This window comes from Berghia stephanieae, chromosome 2 (genome assembly GCF_034508935.2).
Source record: "Berghia stephanieae isolate SIO BIC M18660-M18661 chromosome 2, UCSD_Bste_1.3, whole genome shotgun sequence".
Taxonomy (NCBI): Eukaryota; Metazoa; Mollusca; class Gastropoda; order Nudibranchia; family Aeolidiidae; genus Berghia; species Berghia stephanieae.
The window spans coordinates 89,426,467-89,447,184 of record NC_088361.1 but is presented as its reverse complement, the minus strand read 5'-3'; the positions used below and the strand labels follow the sequence as shown (position 1 = coordinate 89,447,184).

The window sequence follows — 20,718 nt, the reverse complement described above, 5'->3', positions numbered from 1 at the left end:
GTCAGGGCCTGGACAAAACTAAGTAATTTCATTCCAAGACAAAGACAGAAAGCAAATTGGAAAACAGATATAGGGGGATAGAAGACACAGCAAGTACCTCCTTGCCCACTATGGGAGGTCAGGAACCCCACCCATCCTAAAAGTCTCATCCAGACACAAGCACAGATACCCACTGAGGAATACACTCAAATGTTTACAACTCATAATATGTTGACAAAACATAATAAATTACATAACAGAGCGATGATTTACAAGGAAAAAATATCATCTCCCAAAACTAACTATACATTTGACCGTTTCCCTCTCAGCCAGGGTTTCCGGTCAGAGCCAGGACAAAATCAAGTAATCGCATTCCAAGACAAAGACAGAACAGAAAGCTAGTTGGAAAACATATATAGGGGGATAGAAGACACAGTAAGTACCTCCCTGTCCACTATGGGAGGTCAGGAACCCCACCCAGAACACAAAAGGCTGTTTCCCTTCAACCCCCCCCCCCCCCCCCCCCCCCCCCCCCCCCCCCCCCCCCCCGCCCCTTAAAGCCTCTGGGAATTTCATTCACTTACCATTTTAAAACCATATAAATTATAAATGAAACACTCCAAAAAAAGCGATATATAATAAACAATACCAATTAATTTTTATTTCAAACTAGTTTTGGAATCAACAACATTAACAACAAACAAAAGAATAATAATAATGATAATAATAATAATAATAATAATAATAATAATAATAATAATAATAATAATAATAATAATAATAATAATAATAATAATAATAATAATAATAATAATAATAATAATAATAACAATATTAATCATAATAATAACAATTTTAATAACAATAATAATAATATGATGATGAAGAGTTAATTCAAAAATTGCCATAAGGAAGGTGTATAATAATAATAATAATAATAATAATAATAATAATAATAATAATAATAACAACAATAATAATAATAATAATACAACAATAATAATAATGATAATAATAATAATAATAATAATAATAATAATAATAATATTAATAATAAGTATTTTTGTAAAGCCATGGGGGGAAAGTGAATCCTAAATGATAATGGTAATTAATCGAGTTTCAACAAATGGGAATCAAAATTAATGTCAAAGTTGGAATGTACCAACGCTGTGAAATTACACCATGATTTAAGAAATCTCATTTCATTGGTGGACATATGAAGATAATCCAATCCAACATGTACTTATTAATTATCTTGTTTTTGGACGACGCACAAAGATAAACTTATTCATTTTAAAAAAATGTATCAATGGCCCGTTGATCTAACCTCTGCAGTATAGTATTGCAAAGATCTAACCTCTGAAGTATAGTAATGCAAAGATCTAACATCTGAAGTATAGTATTACAAAGACGCTACTTCATAAGTTAGATCACCGGACCATCGATATTATCAATATCAGATATCAAAATGATTAATCAATACAACCGATTGTAAAATAGTCTACTCTACTTAATAAATGACTTCATACTATAACGAAAAAAAAAAATTAATTAAAAAATGGCAATGATAAAAATGCAAGAGAAAAAAAAATTGTTACGTTTGAATTGGACGGTCTTTGTGTTCAGTGGGAATGAACTCCCAAAATTGTAGAAAGCTCTTGAAAAAAAAATTGTATGTAAATCTTCAAATCAAAATATTTTGATGAAATGCTTTATATTATATGAAAACAATTAGGTGGGGATGCTTATAAATCGAGCAAATTATGATTATGATCTTTATTGCCATGAGACTAAATACAGTGGAATCCTGATAAAGTCAACATCTCTGGACCGGAAAGACTGGTTGACTTAAAGTAAGGTTGACTTTATCCTTTATAAATGGAAAACATTTGGATAAAGAACAGACATTTTGAGACCAACAAGAGGTGTTGACTTTAAGCGAAGTTGATTTTAACCCTCTCCATACCAGCTACAGGAAAATCGTTCCTCCATTCCTTAGGATTCAGTGACAAACTTTCTTTTACAGATTTGTTTTGTACATCACAAAATTTGAAGAAAAATCATTGTCATAGCCATAAGAACTTAATAATGTTATGTTTTGTTGCTAAAAATTATGTATAGCATGTCCTTATTGCTTCTGAGTTTGAGTGTAAAGAAATCAATTTTGTATTAGGTAGGTATAAAATTTCTGTTTGTTTCTTTTTATGTTATTAAGGGTTTTACGGCGCTAGCAACACATTTAGGTCATATCAGCGCCAATAAAAAGTAAGAAAATGGGATAGTATAAAAGTTCTCGAATTACAATTAAAGCACCCTAGAAAAAGTAAGAAAAAGGGGAATGATACAAATAGGGTATTGGTGTAGAAGCCAAGAGCATACCATTAATGTACTTAGTTTGAGATCACCTAAAAGTCTCAACCCAACACGAGCACACGATCCCATTAAGAGGAAGAGACTCAAATGCTTACATCATAATTTCAAAACTACAAATATAAAAATACATAACAGAGAGATGATTTACAAGGAAAAAAATATCATCTACCAAAACAATAACTTTACATTTGACTGCTTCCCTCCCAGCCGACTCAGACCAGGGCCAGGACAAAATCAAGTAATCTCATTCCAAGACAAAGACAGAAAGCATGTTGGAAAACAGATATAAGGGGATAGAAGACACAGTATGTACCTCCCTGCCCGTTATGGGAGGTCAGGATCCCCACCCAGCGTAACATTTTTGGAAAAGTCCTGAAAATGGTCGGTATGGAGAGAAATAAGGGTGTTGATTTTATGTGGATTTGAATGTAGCATGAAAATTGAATGAATCAAGTATAAAACCTTTAATTTCAGACCCAACAACTGATTTGGCATAAAGAATCGTTTTGAATTTAAAATCGTGAATGTGGTGATGACAAGACTCATATCCAAAATACCACTCATATCTAATATCAATGTTACGACGGACTAGTATTTCAAACCTTTTTAAGTTCTCTAATCACAATTTGTTGACTGGTGGGAATTGTTTTCACATTAATGTACAAACCTTGGCCGAAAAAGTAGTTAAAAAAATTATACAACTTATTTATCATTAGTAAATACCCATATTAGAAATGTATCTAGACTAATAATTATATACAATGGCATGATTATACACATTTGTATTACAACATCATATGGAATATGAAAAACTGTCATATTCGCCAACAGCTGCCCTGAATTCAGGATCTTTTCAACTTCAACATTCATCAGAAATTTTCAAACAAAAGCAATGCATGAAAATGCATTGTGCAAAATATTGAAAAAAATAATCAAAAGATAACGAATTGTTGAAAATATAATAAAATCAAAATTAAAGAACCAAAGAAAAACAAAATAAAAGCATAAAAATCTCTTTTTTTTTTTTTTCTCTTTCCTTTTTCAAAAAATAATATATTCATTTAAAACATCTAAATGACATTAAAAAAAAATAATTCAAGGCACAGAAGATGAGCAAATTTTGTTATTTCTACAGAGAATGTACTTCATCGTTTCTCTCTTATTCGATTGGTACGAGTGATAAAAAGCCCTATAGACAAAAAGGGACAAAAAGTGTGAACAAGAAGCAATTGTGAAAATACAGACAGCATACCGGGTCCAAAACAACCTACAAAGCAGAAGTCACCACAGTATAGCAAGTAAAGAGCTGTAATTTGAATAGGAGTGGGTGCTTCAGTTTATCCCAGATCCTGACACTGTTGCAGTGCTGCAGGTTTAACAAAATATTTACAGTAAGAAATTTTGTTTTTAGGGGTTTTACAGCGCTTGCAACATTTAGGTCCTTTCAGTGCCAGTAAAGGGGAAGAAAATGAGATAGTAAAATTTGTTCTAGATTTACAATTAAAAGGTCACTAGAAAGAGTAAGACAAAGGGGAATGGTTCAAATAGGGAGTTGGTGTAGATTCCAAGAGGACACTAGAACAGGATCCCACCTACATACACTTTTATGATTACAAATCATTATATATTCAAAACAAAAAAAACATGACAGTACATAAGAGGTTTACAAGGGAAAAAAATACCATCTCCAAAAACTAAAACTATGCATTTGACTCTCTCAACCAAGGACTCTGATAAGGGCCAGGATAAAACCAAGGAATCTCATTCCAAGAATAAGACAGAAAGCAAGTTGGAAAACAGATATAGGGGGATAGAAGAGACAGCAAGTGACCTCTGCCCACCAAGGGAGGAAGATATAAGACCCAACAAATGGAAAGCACCAATTGGCATAAAAATTTTCAAGATATATTCTTGCATGGCAGAAAAATATATGTAAAAGTAAAAGCTTTTTTTGTTTTTTGTTTTACGACTTGGAAAAAAATATATTTCAAAACCAGCCCAAGAGTAGGAAGCTACAGTAGACATTGAATAGCTGGAAATCTCACTGTATGCAATTTTAAACCTATCATATTTCCTTTGTTTTTCATTAAAGTTGATCCCAAGAAACTTGTCAAATAGTAAAATTTGACATTGGTCCATATAGTTGAATTTTATGCCAATTCATTAAGCATCTCAATGATCTCCAGTCATGCTATGATAGATTTAGAACTTGCATAATTTCTTCTTGTTTGTTTCTTTGATTATAATGGTTTTATGGCATTTGCGACACATTCATGTCATATCAGGGCCAGTAAAAAGGAAGAAAATGAGATAGTCAAACGTTCTGGACTTACAATTAAAAGCACACGAGAAAAAGTAAGACAAAAGGGAATTATTTCAAGAGGGAACATATGCAGATTCCGAGAGCACACCCATCAGTGTATTTAGTTTGAAACCACATAAAATTCTCATCCAGATACAAGCACAGGATCCCACTAAAAGGAATACAATCAAATTTTGAAATGATTTACAAGGGGAAAATGTTTGTTTTTAAGGGTTTTACGGTGCTTGCAACACATTGAGGTCATATCAGCGCCAGTAAAAAGGAAGAAATTTGGATAGTAAAAACATTCTAGATGTACAATTAAAAGGACTTGAGGAAAAAGTAAGACAAAGGGGAATTGGTTCAAATAGGGAACAAAGGTAGATTCCAAGAGCACAATATCAGTGTACTTAGTTTGAGATCACATATAAGTTTCACCCATAAACCAGCACAAGATCCCACTAAGAGGAATACACTCAAATGTTTACAAATGATATGTTAAAAAAACAAAAAAAAAAAAAAAAACAATACATAACAGAGAGATGATTTACAAGGAAAAACATATTATCTCCCAAAACTATAACCATAAATAACCATAATTGTTTTCCTTTCAGCCAATGACTCTGACGAGGCCAGGACAAAACCAATAATCTCATTCCAAGACAAAGACAGAGAGCAAGTTGGAAAACTGATATAGGGAAATAGATAAGAAAGCAAGTGCCCTGCCAACAATTGGAGGACAAAATTAACTCACCCAGCATTTTTTTCTTAATAACAATAGCAATCTTAGACCCTAACAGATGATGCAAGGATATTTTATGATAGACAAAATAGTAGGCAATGAGAAACATTTATGTTGAATTCTAATTCAAATTATTAGCATCGGTTCACATTGATTACTGTGGTCCCTGTGAAATTGATTTATAGATCAATTTAACTGCACAATTTGGTCTTAACTATACCATATTCACCTAAGAAAGTAACACTGTGTTCACACAAAATGATTTGATTAATATTATTATTTGAAGATACTCACTAAGAATATTATATATTTGAATGACGAGTTATGACAAAGAGAGGTTTCTGAACGGAGGATCAATGAAAACGCTCATACAAACTTGATGTATCACAAGGTATGAATAATTATAGGAAGACGCAAATCTGATCACTTTAAGACATTTCAAATATAATAAAAGCAAGGATTACTCCCATTTGCTATTTCATTGACTAAACTCGTTTTGTTTGTTTGTTTTTAAGAGTTTTACAATGCTTACGACACTTATACTTATAGGTCATTTCAGCACCAATTAAAAATATGAAGGAGGTGGGAAAGTACAAAAACGAAAAGGGGGACTGGTTCAAATAGGGAGGAGTAGATTCAAAAGGCAATCAATCAATGTAATTAGTTTGAGATCACCTAAAAGCCAAATCAACATACAAGAACAAGAACTCCCTAAGAGGAACAAACTCAAATGATTACAAAACATTAAATTGAAAACAAAAAATTATTACCGTTTATAATAAAGAAATGATTTACAAAGAAAAAAAAAAATCATCTCCCAACACTCATATTAACTATTTCCCTCTCATTCAATGACCCTGGCCAGAACTAAACCGAGTGATTTGATTCCAAGACAAAAAATCAAAGGAAACAGGAAGAGGGGAAACATGTATGATGTCAAAAGACAAAGGAAATGTGACTTTGCCTACCAAACACACCATCTCTGACTACACTTCTAATGCTGCTGAAAAATAAAAAGTATTATGCTTTGTTTTGTTTTTAAGGGTTTTACGGCACTTGCAACACATTAAGGTTATATCAGCGCCAGTAAAAAGGTAGAAAATGGGATAGTAAAAAGTTCTAGAATTACAATTAAAGCATCCAAGAATAAGGCAGACAAAGGGGAATTGGTTCAAATAGGGAACAGATGTAGATTCCAAGAGTACACTATCAGTGTACTTAGTTTGAGATCACCCAACTTCTCATCCAGACACAAGCACAGGCCCCCACTAAGAGAAATACACTCAAATGTTTTACAAATCATATATAATATAAAGAAAACACAATACAATGCATAACAGAGAGATGATTTACAAGGGAAAAAATATCATCTCCCAAAACTATAACTATACATTTGACTGTTTCCCTCCCAGCCAAGGAACTCCAGCAAGGATCAGGACAAAACTAAGTTGTTGTTTGTTGCTTTAGGTCTCTTCCAACACAATTGAGGCTATATGAGAGACCGCTGAAACAAAGAAACAAGCAATCTAACAAAAATAGTACAAATGTAAATCAAAATCATAACCTAAAGATATCATAAGCTAAATTATAAATAACCAAGAACAAACAGGCAGAAGATTTACAGAAAAAAAAAAAATCCCCTGTCAAAAATACAATCACAAACCAAAGAAGCAGGATAGGCTAGTAAAGAGAAGAAGAAACGACATCACTATCGGATCGTACACCCATGCGAACATCATAGGTATATGATTCAAGGGTGATGCTCCCATCCAACCACCCGCCAAAACTAAGTAATCTCATTCCAAAACAACGACAGGAAACAATTGGAAAACGGGTACGGGGGGATAGAAGACACAGCATGTACCTCCCTGCCCACTATGGGAGGTCAGGATCCCCACCCAGTAAAAAGTATTACAGTAGACGGACACCTAGTAACGCTATTGTAAATCACATTTGAATCGCAATAAAATTCTCGTTAATGATCCTTTTATTGAGCAACTCACCAATTAGTTTCATCATTCATCAACTTAAATGTTTGTTTCAGTGTGAATCTCCATTTATGAATTTATAATCAAAATAAACATTTTACGGCATAAGGGTTAGCATATTGAGCACAACATTGTGCTAGCTTAACTTCCTTCATTCTTGGTCTATATGGAAATACACTGTCTTTCATACACAACAAAGAAAAAAACAAAAAAAGGGCCGGAGAAAGAAAGCAAAATAATGAGAAAATACAGGAATGAAACATTTCTAAATTTAAAACTTGAAACAATTTATAACTTTCAGAGAATGAAGAACTGTCTGAAGAATATACAAAGTTGAACTTTAAAAAAATAAAAAACGGAAATAAGGCAAAAACGAAGCAAGTTTCATTGCCATAAATAAAGAGAAAATACAAGAAAAAAATAAATACACATAATTGCCAGAGAGAAAGTATAAATAAAGAAAAAAAAGAAAGAAAAATTATAATAATTTGGTCTAAAGTTTTTCGAATGTACACTTATGTACTAAATCAACTGAAATAAATCTGTAACCTACTTTGAGCAAGAAATTTGTTTTTAAGGGTTTTACAGCACTTGTGACACATTTAGGTCATATCAGTGCCAGTTTAAAGGAAGAAAATGGGATAGTAAAAAGTTCTAGAATTACAATTATTAAAGTACTTAAGAAAAAGAACGACAAAGGGGAATAAGTTCAAATAGGGAACGGGTGTAGATTCCAAGAGCACACTATCAGTGTACTTAGTTTTGAGAGCACCTGATGTCTCATCCTGTAAAAAAGCACAGGTCCCCACTAAGAGGAGCACATTCAAATGTTTACAAATCATACATATGTAAAACAAAAATAATGCAGTGCATAACAGAGAGATGATTTACAAAACAAAAAATATCTCCCAAAACTCTATACATTTGACTGTTTCCTCCCAGCCAGGGCCAGGATAAAACCAAGTAATCTCATTCTAAGACAAAGACGGAAAGCATATTGGAAAACAGATATAGAGGGATAGAAGACACAGTAAGTGCCTCCCTGCCCACTGTGGGATTCAGGGACCCCACTCAGCAAGAAATCTGTGGCCTTCTAAATGTTGAAACATTATTACCTATTTCAAAAATCCTATCAGCTGTCACGACCAAATATCTCGAACTGCCTTCACTAAAAGTCTTCATAATTTTACCACTAACTCTAATCCACAGTTAACATAATTTTAGGCAGCTTAAAACAGAGTAAGTAGAAACACAGTGCACCAATCCAGATCATTATCTTGAACAATTAAAAATTTGATCAAAGACTTTCTATTAAAATGCCCTTCCTAATGATTTTGATTTTAAGTGATGCAGCATTATAGAAGATAACCCACACTTTGAATCATCACCAAGCAATGTATCAATTTATAGTGCAGGCATGGATGAAAAAAAAAAAAATATTTACGAACACAAATGCCAATGTGATTACATATTTTATAGATGTTCAATAATATCACACGTCTAATAAATATGTGGTTTCCAGTTAAAATACAATATCATAGAATTTAGATTATAAACAGATCTCTGAAAAGACAAGGTAGAAGGCACCAAGAACACACACTACCCCAAAACCTTTCAGATCCCGAAGATAAACAATAACAATGACAATAAAAAAAGTATGGAGATTTATCATCAATCAATGACAACTTGCATTGAATTATCAGTCAAGAAAATTTAATCCTGCATATATCACTAAGATCTTGCTTGAATGGAAAAGATAGGTGTGTGTTTTGTAGGAATTATTATTTACAAACACACTCCAATTCATTGTTCAACAAAGTTTGTTGCTAAAACAGTCATTTCAGTTTGTTTACATTTATATTTCATTGAAGTAAAAATATATAATAAGAGCGATAGATAGTCAACATAAAATCTGGACGGATATGTTCAACTTTCAATGGATGCTGAGGTAATCATGGATGGCGAGAGACTATGATGTGTGATGGGAAAGTCCGATTCCAAATAAAGGCTTTTGATCAGTGGACAAAAAGCAGACCCTTGACTCTGCTTAAATTCGAACTGGTTTGGTTTGACAGGAGCAAAAAGCATGGGTTCTTTGATCTGGGGTCTCCTGGAAATAGAAGAAAAAAAATTGATAAGACATTGAACAATAATAATCATCTCATTGTTAAATATGCGACTGTGCGTCGAGTGGTATGACACTCGCCTTAGGACGGAAGGTCCAAGATTTGAATCCTGCTCTGAGCAGCACATAGTTGAGTCCTTAGAAATGCTCTATTCACTTTCTCTCACCTAATCAGGTGTAAAAGAAGTTAACAGTGTTGTATCTACAAAAAAAAAAAAAAAAATTATAACGTCGCCTAACAGGCTTCATGTTTCGTCCTACATATTAAGTTTTGCTGTTGGCTATGAACCCGTTTTGAGCATGTCTTGTGGATATATTGCATTTAATATATGCTCAATTTTTAATATTTTCTTTCATTTATTATTCATCTAATTGGAATGTTAAAAACAAAAACATCACAATATTCACCATATTTGCTAAAAGCGTTTTTCAAGGAGTTTTAAGCCTACAATAATACTACTTAACATGTGAGACAAAATAAGATGTCTTTAAGGCTATATTACAATTTTCTCTTCCACCACAGACAACACTGTTACTGACTATGTACTAATTTTACACCAGAGTATGATGAGAGAATATGAATCAACTTTGTGTCATCCAAAGCAGAACATGAATGGGGGAATCTAGAAGAAAGAGACGTGTCATACCATAAGATTACAAACCTTATGAATACATTTCATAAATATACATTTTTAAAACTGTTAACATCAGACTTAAGCACAGTCAGTGGAAAAAGAGTGAAGTGTGTGTATTAGTCCAGTGCTGTGGAGTTTTCTTCTGTCTTTCAATTTCTCTGTATTTTCTAGTATATTCATAAGATACATACATGTTTTGTTTGAACTAAGCGAATGCAGAAAAGGCAAACATCTGAACCTAAAATGCGAGATACGGATAACCTATAATATAGAATCATTTTACTTACAAGAGATTTAACTGCCAATAGTTTTGTTTAATATAGGCAAATGTTACGGTCATTTAAGAAAAATTATTTTAAAAATGATTTTCGTGATTGTTAAATCATTTTCATTGGTTAAAATATTTAAGAAAAACAAAACTCAATTATTTACTGCCCAACTATAATCATTTCCCACTCAGGTTGAATAAATAAATATCAATATCTGTACATTAACCATACTTGGATTCTTCAACAACAGTGACTTTTTCACATCCATCGGGTGGCTCCCTGACAAAAGGACAAGACTTGACAAGCTTTGGGCTAACTTGACTCATAGAAAGCTCAGGTGAGGTCTCTGTATCACCTGTTGCAACAAATATTTGATAATATTGAAGGCAAGAATCATGTGAAAAGTCATAGGAAAAAAGATAGAGCAACATTTGAAATAAACAAGTTGTAATTGAAAGCTCAGTGAGCCAAAGTCGTATTATAAAAATGTGTCAATTCAAATTAAATGGAATATTCTTAGGCCACCACTCAATCCTATTAAAATCAAGTGTTACATGTTTACAGCAGTTGTTAAGGATTGCCCCGTTAGCATGGCAATGCCCTGTTGTCAATCACATAATATTGGGTAACCAGTTCCTTCCAGAAGATATAAAGAGACCTAGTTATCCATTTACCTGGCCAATAATATTAACATTCATTAATCAATACCAGCTGTATGGATGAGGATGATTATTGTTAATATCGAAAAGCTGTAAGCTGTAAGTATCTTTTAACAGCACCTCTATCCCTCTAAATGACAGAATAAGTCTTATCATAACTTTAATCCAAACAATGTGATACAAAAAAGATCTGATTTATGCAGAAAACTCAAATTTAGTTAGTAGGACATGTTAACTGAAATTGGCTTTACTGACTAATGGACAGATATTTTACGCTGATGCCATGCATTTTTAGTCACAATGATGATCAAATCTAAATTACATCATTGTACAAAATTTAAAAATCAAAAAGAAGAGAGAGAGAAAAAAAATAAATCAAGATTGATGCGCATAAATAATCTCAAACCTTTACTGGATTTACTATCAGTTGAGTCAGATCTACTATGGGTGATTAGAGTATTTTCCAAGCTGCTTGATCTGGGAGGTGTTGGGGCTGATGCTGGACTGATGGAGGCAGGGCGGCTGTTGGTGGTAGTTGTCAGAGATGTAGTGCAGTTGGAGCTGTTGTCAAGCTGACCTGATGGTGTTTGAGTGTCGACACTCCTTGTACAACTGAGACGATTGATTTCTGGAATTGGCGCTCTGTGACCATCGGGTATTTCTTGCTGTAAAGAAAATAAATGTGAAAATATTGAATATCTATGAGGTAATCTAATATAATTGTGTCAATATCAAGTATCTTCTCACCACAGCATTTCAATTTTCTGTTTAAAAACAACTGTATTATCTGGATAGAGTGATAGAGTGAACATGATCCCGATGAAAGGATATTCTCGAATATGAATACGAAAATACCTCTTCTAAATTTTTACACTATAAAGTACATTGATACAGTGAATAAAAAGTTATTATCAAAAGACGAACAGCATACACTATAAAGTATATTGATACAACGAATTGGTTGCGAGGCAAAAATATTTCAATCCTTTAGAAAGTCGAGACATCAATTCCAATAGGTGTTGCCTCCACATGAAGAGTCTTGAATGTCACAATAAATAAAAATACTGACTCACTTTTATGAACAAGTTGGCTATCTCGAATTATGAAAAGGTCTTCTTGAACTTATTATTTAAAAAACTATATCAGATCCATTTATTTTTTCAGATTTATAGGGCTAATATGAAATACTGACATTGTGTGCTGAACAGAATATTGCTTGGATATCTTTTTTACAGCGAGAGAAAGTGAATATACATATTTTGAAAATAGAGTACACCCCCTTGAAAAATGTTTGTATGTGATACTATCCAAATAATTTATGCATATTATTTACATCATGTCATTTAAAAATACAATCAGTTCTATCCAAAAAAATCATAATGCTGAATTAAAACTTATATATGAGCAGATATTTTTAAGAGATAGATAAAAAGGAATTCTTATTCTCATAAAAATGTCAAGACCCAAGTTTTTGGTGATTGCTTGATTGTTAAAAATATGTTCTTACCTTAAAAACTGAGTCAATTTCTTCTATATCCGTAGCTTTAAGAGTTTTAACGGAGGATACAAGCTTTTCTATCTCCTGAATTTTAAAAAAAAAAAAATTAATATTATTATTACGATAAATCTAAAACCAACAAAACTCAATAGACAAAACATGGAAGTAACTTCAAATGGGGTAACTCTTTAACTTATAAATTACTCAACTATATTTAGCAACCAGTCTTTTGACAAATAAAATAATTGCAACAATGTTGAGAATATTCAAAACAGGCAAAGTTACCCCATTTGACAATATTAAGAGTTCATTAAATGTTTAGAGTCAGACAGCAGCATTAACTGGTCGCTTATGATAGGTTAGTAAAAAAAAACAAAAAAAACAACAAAACAAACTAAACTAACAAACAAAAAACAAAAAAACCCCAACAAAACATCAAACTTTTTCATTTAGAGTAATATTTACTAAATATGCTCAAAGGCGCCTTTTACAAGTAAACAGCAATACTTAACAAACAAGTATGATGCATGTGAGGCAGCATTACAATCTTTTTTCCACCAAAATGCTTTTACCGACCAGGTAGTCTTTTACACCCGAGTACAGTGAGAAATTCAACTTCTATTGTCTCTTAAAACCAGTTATGATCCCTCGTAATGCTGTAAAAGTGAATAATGAAATTAATATATGGAACTGTTAACTGCTCTTAAGGTCTCAGTTAATTAACAAGACATGAGAGGCTCCATTACAATTTTTATTTCCACGACATGACAAACACCGGCTGGCAAAATAGCTTTTTGACTCACAACCATGCTCAAGGACATTCCCCATTTTCTAAATATATCAAGTAAAATTAAAACATATATTCACAGAAAATCGATGGTGCATTGTTTCTTACCACGTTAAGACCCTCAACACTGTTTCTTTGAAAACGATTCATGCTTTGTCTTGGTATCAACCCAGCATTACAGAGGATGGTTTTAGTTTGTTGTGCAAATACAGTTGGAGGAGCTGTTAGAGACAGAGCAGAATGGTTGCCAGGGATGGGACTTGATCTTTGCTTGCCATTTTCAAGTTGTTTGCTGCCTTCTTTCGACTTTTGTAAATGGTACTTTATGAACTGAAGCGTTAGAATTAAAAAACAATTTAACAATTTAAAACATGACAAACATATGTCAACACAAAAATCATTTTAAAGATATACATAATCAAAGCTATAATGGTTTTCTTTATTTAAAATGATGACAAATAAATAAATTTTAAAATGACAACGATTAACAATTTGACTTGAGTTTTCCATTTTTTAGCTCCATCAAAGTTCAAGTACAAAGTAATTGTGTTATCAATAAACTACAATTTTGTGGAATTTAATTTTACAATCTGTTCTTTTTCAACAGCCATTGCAATAAAGACTTGGCAATGGGAATTGGGAAGACTTTATTTTGCTTTACATTAGAATCGTTTTATTTTCGTCTTTTCCACTTGGTTTAATCTTCATGTCACTTTAAAATCTAAAAACATACTTTCAATAGGCATAATTAAAATTCGACATCCACTTAAACAGAAGAAAGACACTCCAAAGGATAAATTTGTTCCAATGACAATAAAACAAAATCTGAAAAACTGTGCATGAAACAATGCCAGACCTTCTTTATCTTAAACCAGAGCTTGCTCCTTAATTTGTTACTTTGACAATAAAACAATAAAGCAAAAATGAGTGATGAAACATTTTAAAAGTGACCAGTAAGGCGTTGTTTTTTTAATTTGCTTAACAGTACCATTTTTTAAATAAAAGATTTTTTATCAGGCAGAAATAATATAAAATAAATAATTTTCACCTGTCAGCTGAAGAAAAAAAGATTTAGGTAATCCATCAACAAACTTCTGATATCAAATAGGAACTCCCATGTTGTCCAAATGAGCAAATCGGGAGTTAATAATCTTACCCAAGGATAAACGAAAAGCTTAGATATTCTGGGTTACAGTGCAACCTTAACCGCTCAACTACCTTGTCAAAACTTGTCAAAATATCTTTTTAAAAAGGCGTTTAAAAATTGCCATTCATAACAATTTTACCTTCAACTGATCCCCTTGACCAAATGATGCTGAACGTCTGTGAGACTTTTTCTTTCTTTCTTTCTTATTCTCCCATTCTTCAATTGTCTAGAATCAAAGTGAAAAAACATGATTAAAATCAAATTTCAGTTAAACACACATTTCTGCCCTTTCGTTAGAATTAAGAACTGAATGACTAAATGACAATTAAGCTACAATATGAAGCTTGTGATCATATACCAAAATTATTTCTTAACTTCTAAACATAGCAGATGAGCAAATCCTGACAAATACTTTCATCCTGTCACCTCTCCTTGCAGCTAGGCACTTAATCACATGATTTAAGTGCCTTAATCACATGATAAATCCAATCGATTATTGGTATTGTTGACAAGACCACAATGTTGATACAAGTTTCTCTTTGTGAAATCTTAATCTAGGTCAATATAAAAATCATTATTTACAAATGTTATAAAGCAAAATAATTGAGATTATGAGGAAATATGATGTTCATTTAAATTTAAGCATTGTTTATTTGTTCATGCCAGGTTACGTTTTAGTCCCCACAATATTTAAATCAAACAAGTGCATCCATGGATAAAATGTGTTTAATACAAATGCAAACATACAGAAGAGGATACACCTAATGAAAAGCTGATCTAAATTAATATTAAATTAAAACAAAAAAACATCCAGATTTGTCACGGTGCCCCGGATTATTTATTGTACTTATTGTGATATTGGCAGAATCGTGAAATGTGCTCCTACTTACTTATCCGAACCAGCAACAAGCTGAGTTCTAGCCCTAACGTAAAAAAATGTTGGATGTCATTTGTAGTTGCTACAGGTGATCGTACAATGTTAGTGTTATTGGGATTTGGTGGGAGGAATATGTGTCTGATGTCATCAAGGGGTTTACAGTCACAGTCAAGCAAGTAGTGGTTTACCATCCATTGAATTGGGCTTTGACATAAAGGATAGGAAGAGTGAGTGTCTGATGTGATTTACTAATAAGGTTGTTGAGCAGTATTGTGTTGTATTATTAATTGAAACATGTTTGGCCAGTGTCTGTCTTTTGAGGTTATTTAGGATATGGTCCTATGCAAATGATTGCAAAAACATAAAACTGATTTGTAAGTTGTAAAGAGACACGTTCAAACACTACCTACCTGTGTTGACTTGTCACACATAAAAACTCCTGCTGACTGATAATGATGATAATTATTTATGTCCTTAGGCCACTGGCCAGTAAGGTATGATGGGACTACTGTATCAGCAGAGCTCGCCCTCCACTTTCCAGGAACAGGACTAAGACGGTGAGATTTACCTTTATCTGAAAAAATACAATATAGATAAAAATTTGAAGTAAGTATTTAAGACTACTTACAGTACAAACTTTTTAAAAATCAATTAACAATAGCAAGGTACATCATCATTACCTGCAACCCCTTACCAAACTCATTGGCATAATTCCTTATTAACCAGTGCTGATAGCGACAAAGAGTGAAAAAGGGGGAAAATTTTGAACTATTGCCTTAAAGTTAATCTCCCATTTATACAGCATAACCCCCCACTTTTAGAGTCATTGAGATTTATAAATTATTATTGACACTCTCGGTAACTTGTAGAGAGTGGGAAACTGCACCTATTTGTTCCACACATATCAAGTCGTCTCTCAACTATCAGTACAACTAATTAGGAGAATGTAGCTTTTTAAAAGGAGGAAATTCCTCCTCTTGACACCAAAATTGCGGATTTCCGTGGATCGGAGGAAAACCATCAGCAATGATCATTTCATCTCCCCTCCCCCTTAACTCTTTTACCACCTTCTCCCTGAAATGGCGAAGTGTAAGAAACCTAGAAGTGGATTGAGATTGCTCAACACTCAACATGAATAAAAATCAAACAAATTTGTTCAATTGCCCATCCACGCGAACACCAGAATTTAATGATGAGAGCGTCAATTGTAGAGTATCCCTCTTGTAGCCAGGTGGTGGTGCTGTAACATTCGAGTCCTGGGTTCGATTCCCCATTGCCACAGAAGTCTATATTCTCTATTGTCTTCTGGTACTTCTCTATTCTCTTCATTTCTTGTTTTTATCAACATAAGTCCAAGCTCCACTCGCCTTTGGATAGTTGACATTATTTCACTATGGGATTTTCTTTTTTTTTTGGGGGGGGGATGATAATAAATAAAATAATTCAAGCAAGTCTTGATGAAGCTCTAAAATAGTACTGATTTCAGAAAAAATTGTGTAGTTAATGATTGTCTGTATGCACGGCAAAGCTATGAGAACTAGTAAAGCACACTGAAAGAAAAAAAAACCAACAGGGTTCTCCCAAAAAAAAAAAATTAATAAATAAAATTAAAAAAATAGATTGTCAACAAAAAAAAAGTAAAGAGAATTACAAACCTTTAGGACTGATGGAAACAGGACTATTTCTCTCAGGTGAAACTCGATGTTCAGGTGGTGATTTTCGAGACCAAAGCTTGTGATGCCCTTCCCTCGGCGATGGTGAAGACTGGGACTGTGATGCACTCTTAGAATGAGAACTGCCTTGCTTCAAAGAAAAGGCCTTGACTGCCTTCATTGGTCCTTGCTTCGAAGTCGATGGTGAACCATTTCGTCGGACTCGCTGATTTGACATGATTTTTTTTTTCCTTTTTGATCACTTGAATGCAAGATGTTTTCTCGATCAATTTACAAAGCTGGAAAATATTCTATCCAAACACACATAAAGAAACGATATTCTCAGAGAGCAGCCATGCCACAAGACAGAGGACCAACAAGCAGTCAAGAACGAGCACCGAATTGTAAACAAAGCTTTTTTTCGCTTAGAGAACCAGCGATTATCAATTGATTACCTATTCAGTTATCCATATTATTGATTGATTTCAAAACGAATATGGTGAACAAAAATAATGTTAAAATCAAAACAATCTTAAGCATACATTACTCTGTCAAAAAATTAAATGCCTCAAACACTTTGACTTCGGTGTTGGTGCTTATCACAAAAATGTAGAGTAGAGTAGAGAGTAGAGAGAGGAACTCTAAATGTCACGTGATGAAATAAAACAATTTCGTTGGTTGGGCATTTAATCCGCACTTTTTTACGGTCAATGAACAGTTCCAGAACGGGAATATGAGCTCATGTACCCTGGGAAGAAGATTTATTAAAATAGATTTTTAAGACCTGTCAGATAAACGATCACAATAGAAGTTGAAAATACATTAGAAAAGGACGGGGTTGGGGTTGTTTGCAGATCTCCTATGCAAATGTGTGACCTCCACCTTGAAGTTTTCAAGTCCCGTCCACGTTGCTCTTTTTTTCTTCTTTTTTTTTCTTTGGCCGTTCATTTTAATCATTTACATCTGTTTCGCTCTCCATTTCGTATACCATACGCTTTTATTATTTCAGTGCAATGTCAATCCTAACTAAAGTGGACATACTTTAGATCATGATCAGTCAGGTCAACCCACTTCAAATTCTATGGTAGAAATTGCTTTTATCGGACAGCGACTTTCCGGTAATATTATTCTTGTCTTGAAACCACCTTCCAGTCGTGTATTGTCGTCATGAAGTCACCTCCAAGTCCCACCACCCCACAATAACATATAAGAGCAATAATAATAAGATGGATGAATCCGACATGTGTATGGCGTCCGCCGCAGGTTCTTGACCCTAGTTCAAGACTAACACTAGTCCAATATTGTGCTGTCTTGCTTCCTTCATGGAATCCACAGGCAGTTTCCAATTCGTTGTCCATAACGAGGATCAGTACCCCGGTCCATGAGGGTTATTAGACACTTTTCTTTACATTCGAGGAGAGTTTTTAACCAACGAATGCTAGTTGTTATGATAATAAGGAAACCGATCCAAAACTATGGAACGAGCATGCTTGCTTTCAAATAAATCTCTCTCTCTCTCACTCACACACACATACACAATCTATCTATGTAACTTATAATACACACACACACACACACACACACACATACACATGGAGCTCTCGACCCAACCAAATAAAGGCATTTGGTAGCATTCCTTTCCAATCTCATAGATTTAGTGCACAATGCCTGTCTGCCAAATACGCAAATGTTTTACTAACATATTATTATTGAACAAATAAACCACGCAAACTGCAACTACTCTTTAAATGGTTATAGAGTTGACTCATCATGTTGTTTGTTTTTTCTGGAGTATCTGTTCAATTGTGGTTTGAAGTATGCTGGGAGTGCGAATTATGTGTTATGTTAATGTACAATCTTGTAACATCTGTATGATTCTTGCTTCCGTTCTCCGTATCTGAAGAGTTTTCTACTCTAGTTCGTTTATGGCATTATGCAACTTGCATTTATTTGCAGGTCTTATACCTATAACCGAGCGCAATTATGGGCTAGTTTTAACATTGTTGTTATGGACAATATTTTGTGTTTATTATTATTCGAGAATATTTTCACTTCAATAATGAGCCCAAGACATTATGTTCTTTCCGAATCTAAATTGCAAACCAATAAGAATGTGATGTACGAGGTGGTCCATTATATCACGAAATGCGATGTGCACATTCTCAAATATTGCGCTGACATTTGCATTTTTCCAGTCGTCTGGAATACAGCCATTGCCGAGAGAGAGAGAGAGAGAGAGAGAGAGAGAGAGAGAGAGAGAGAGAGAGAGAGAGAGAGAGAGAGAGAGAGAGTTTTGAAATATTTTGGTGAGATAATATGAGGCTGTTTAGTTTGGCATTTTATTTTAGCACTAATGGGTTTGTTATCTGAACCCACTGCCTATGATTCGAAAGAAAACAGCAAACCGCTGCTGTATTTATATAGAGCTACATACTGTAGCGTACGATACGGTCTGGTGCGAAGGGTTAATGCTCAAATTGCAAAAAGCCCTACGGGAAAGATAATTCCATTCGCCCAAAGAGACACCACGAGCAAAGTCAGGAAACTGCATTCACAGAAAAAAACCCTGAGAGAAAGAATTATTTTATGCTGGGAGGAGAAAACCATTGAGTAGGAAATTCTGAAGTGTATTTCAAGTTGGAAAAAGAGACTACGTAGGGCCATTAATAAAAATAAAAAGGACGGCGGCGGTATTAATAACTTAAATTGTTAACTTTATAATCGTTGGACCAAAATAGGCATGCGAGTGTGCTATACCTATAGACGATTTCTTACATGATGAGGAGAATTATGATGAAAATAAGGTTTATGGTGACACAAATAATGTTTGCTAAAAATGGCCAAAAATGTTAAGATCGTCGCCATTTTACTCTCTGCAATTTTGCGTCATTTTTCTCCGATATTGTATTTCTGAACACGTTTTTAAAAAATCACCGTATCTTTTGTTTCCCAATTCATAAATTCTAAAAATTGCGACAGTCTACGTATAAGGATTTATTTTATTTGTATTTGGAAGAAATCCAATGAAGTCTCAGAGATACAAGCCGATAAAAATCGGCGCGTTTTATTTTTGTTTGACGACCTGATAAATAAAGTCAACTACATAAACAAATCAGTCTCGTTTAAAATTAAAGGAATGGATCTCGGTAAGAGTAAGATTAAAATAAACTTGTTTTATGTCATAGTAATAGTTGCCGTCTTTCCGCAACCCATGCGCTCCCGAAAAAAATAAAAATAGAAGACATGGGCTACCAAATAAGACCACATGCATGCATTATGGATTATTGGTACTGTTGTCGCGCGCACTCAATATTTTTCCGATAACAATAACACTACTAAAATTTTACCCAACAAAACATTCATTCTGAATTGAAAGGTTGTCTCCCTTGCAAATGAAAAGTTCAACCGCAATGGGAAGTGCTCGAACTCGAGAAGGAACGCGTTCCTCAAATTCATTCGAATGTCCAGATTTTCTTTTCTTTGCTATCTTTCCATTTCTTCCTCGACCTAATTTCACCCAGCCAACATTAAAAAGTAAAAATTAATTCATGTATTAAAAACGCGCAATTATGTCGATTGATAGACGTACTGTAACGACGACCGCTGATTACTAATACGGAGCATTGCAAGTAGATAGAATGATATTGACGTCACTTAACTTTGTTATTGTTTTTAGCCAGCCATC

At 33.6% G+C, this 20,718-nt stretch overlaps 1 protein-coding gene across 2 annotated transcripts; it reads right to left on the bottom strand.

Moving 5' to 3' along the window:
• Window positions 1-5,156: 5,156 nt before the first annotated feature.
• LOC144965784 (protein FAM117B-like) lies at window positions 5,157-17,683 on the bottom strand. 2 transcript variants are annotated; one of them, XR_013644103.1, is made up of 9 exons: window positions 17,037-17,676; window positions 15,792-15,955; window positions 14,644-14,730; window positions 13,466-13,687; window positions 12,580-12,654; window positions 11,479-11,737; window positions 10,645-10,768; window positions 7,184-9,494; window positions 5,157-6,839 (listed from the first exon to the last, which is right to left on the bottom strand). XR_013644103.1 is itself a non-coding variant. In XM_078901492.1 (8 exons), the coding sequence occupies exons 1-8, from the start codon at window positions 17,269-17,271 to the stop codon at window positions 9,311-9,313; spliced, it is 1,350 nt and encodes a 449-aa protein (XP_078757618.1). In that variant the 5' UTR covers window positions 17,272-17,683; the 3' UTR covers window positions 5,157-9,310. The 2 variants fall into 2 exon arrangements, 1 of the variants encoding a protein (XP_078757618.1); XM_078901492.1 differs by having other exon boundaries at window positions 5,157-9,494; window positions 17,037-17,683.
• Between the last annotated feature and the right edge of the window lie 3,035 nt (window positions 17,684-20,718).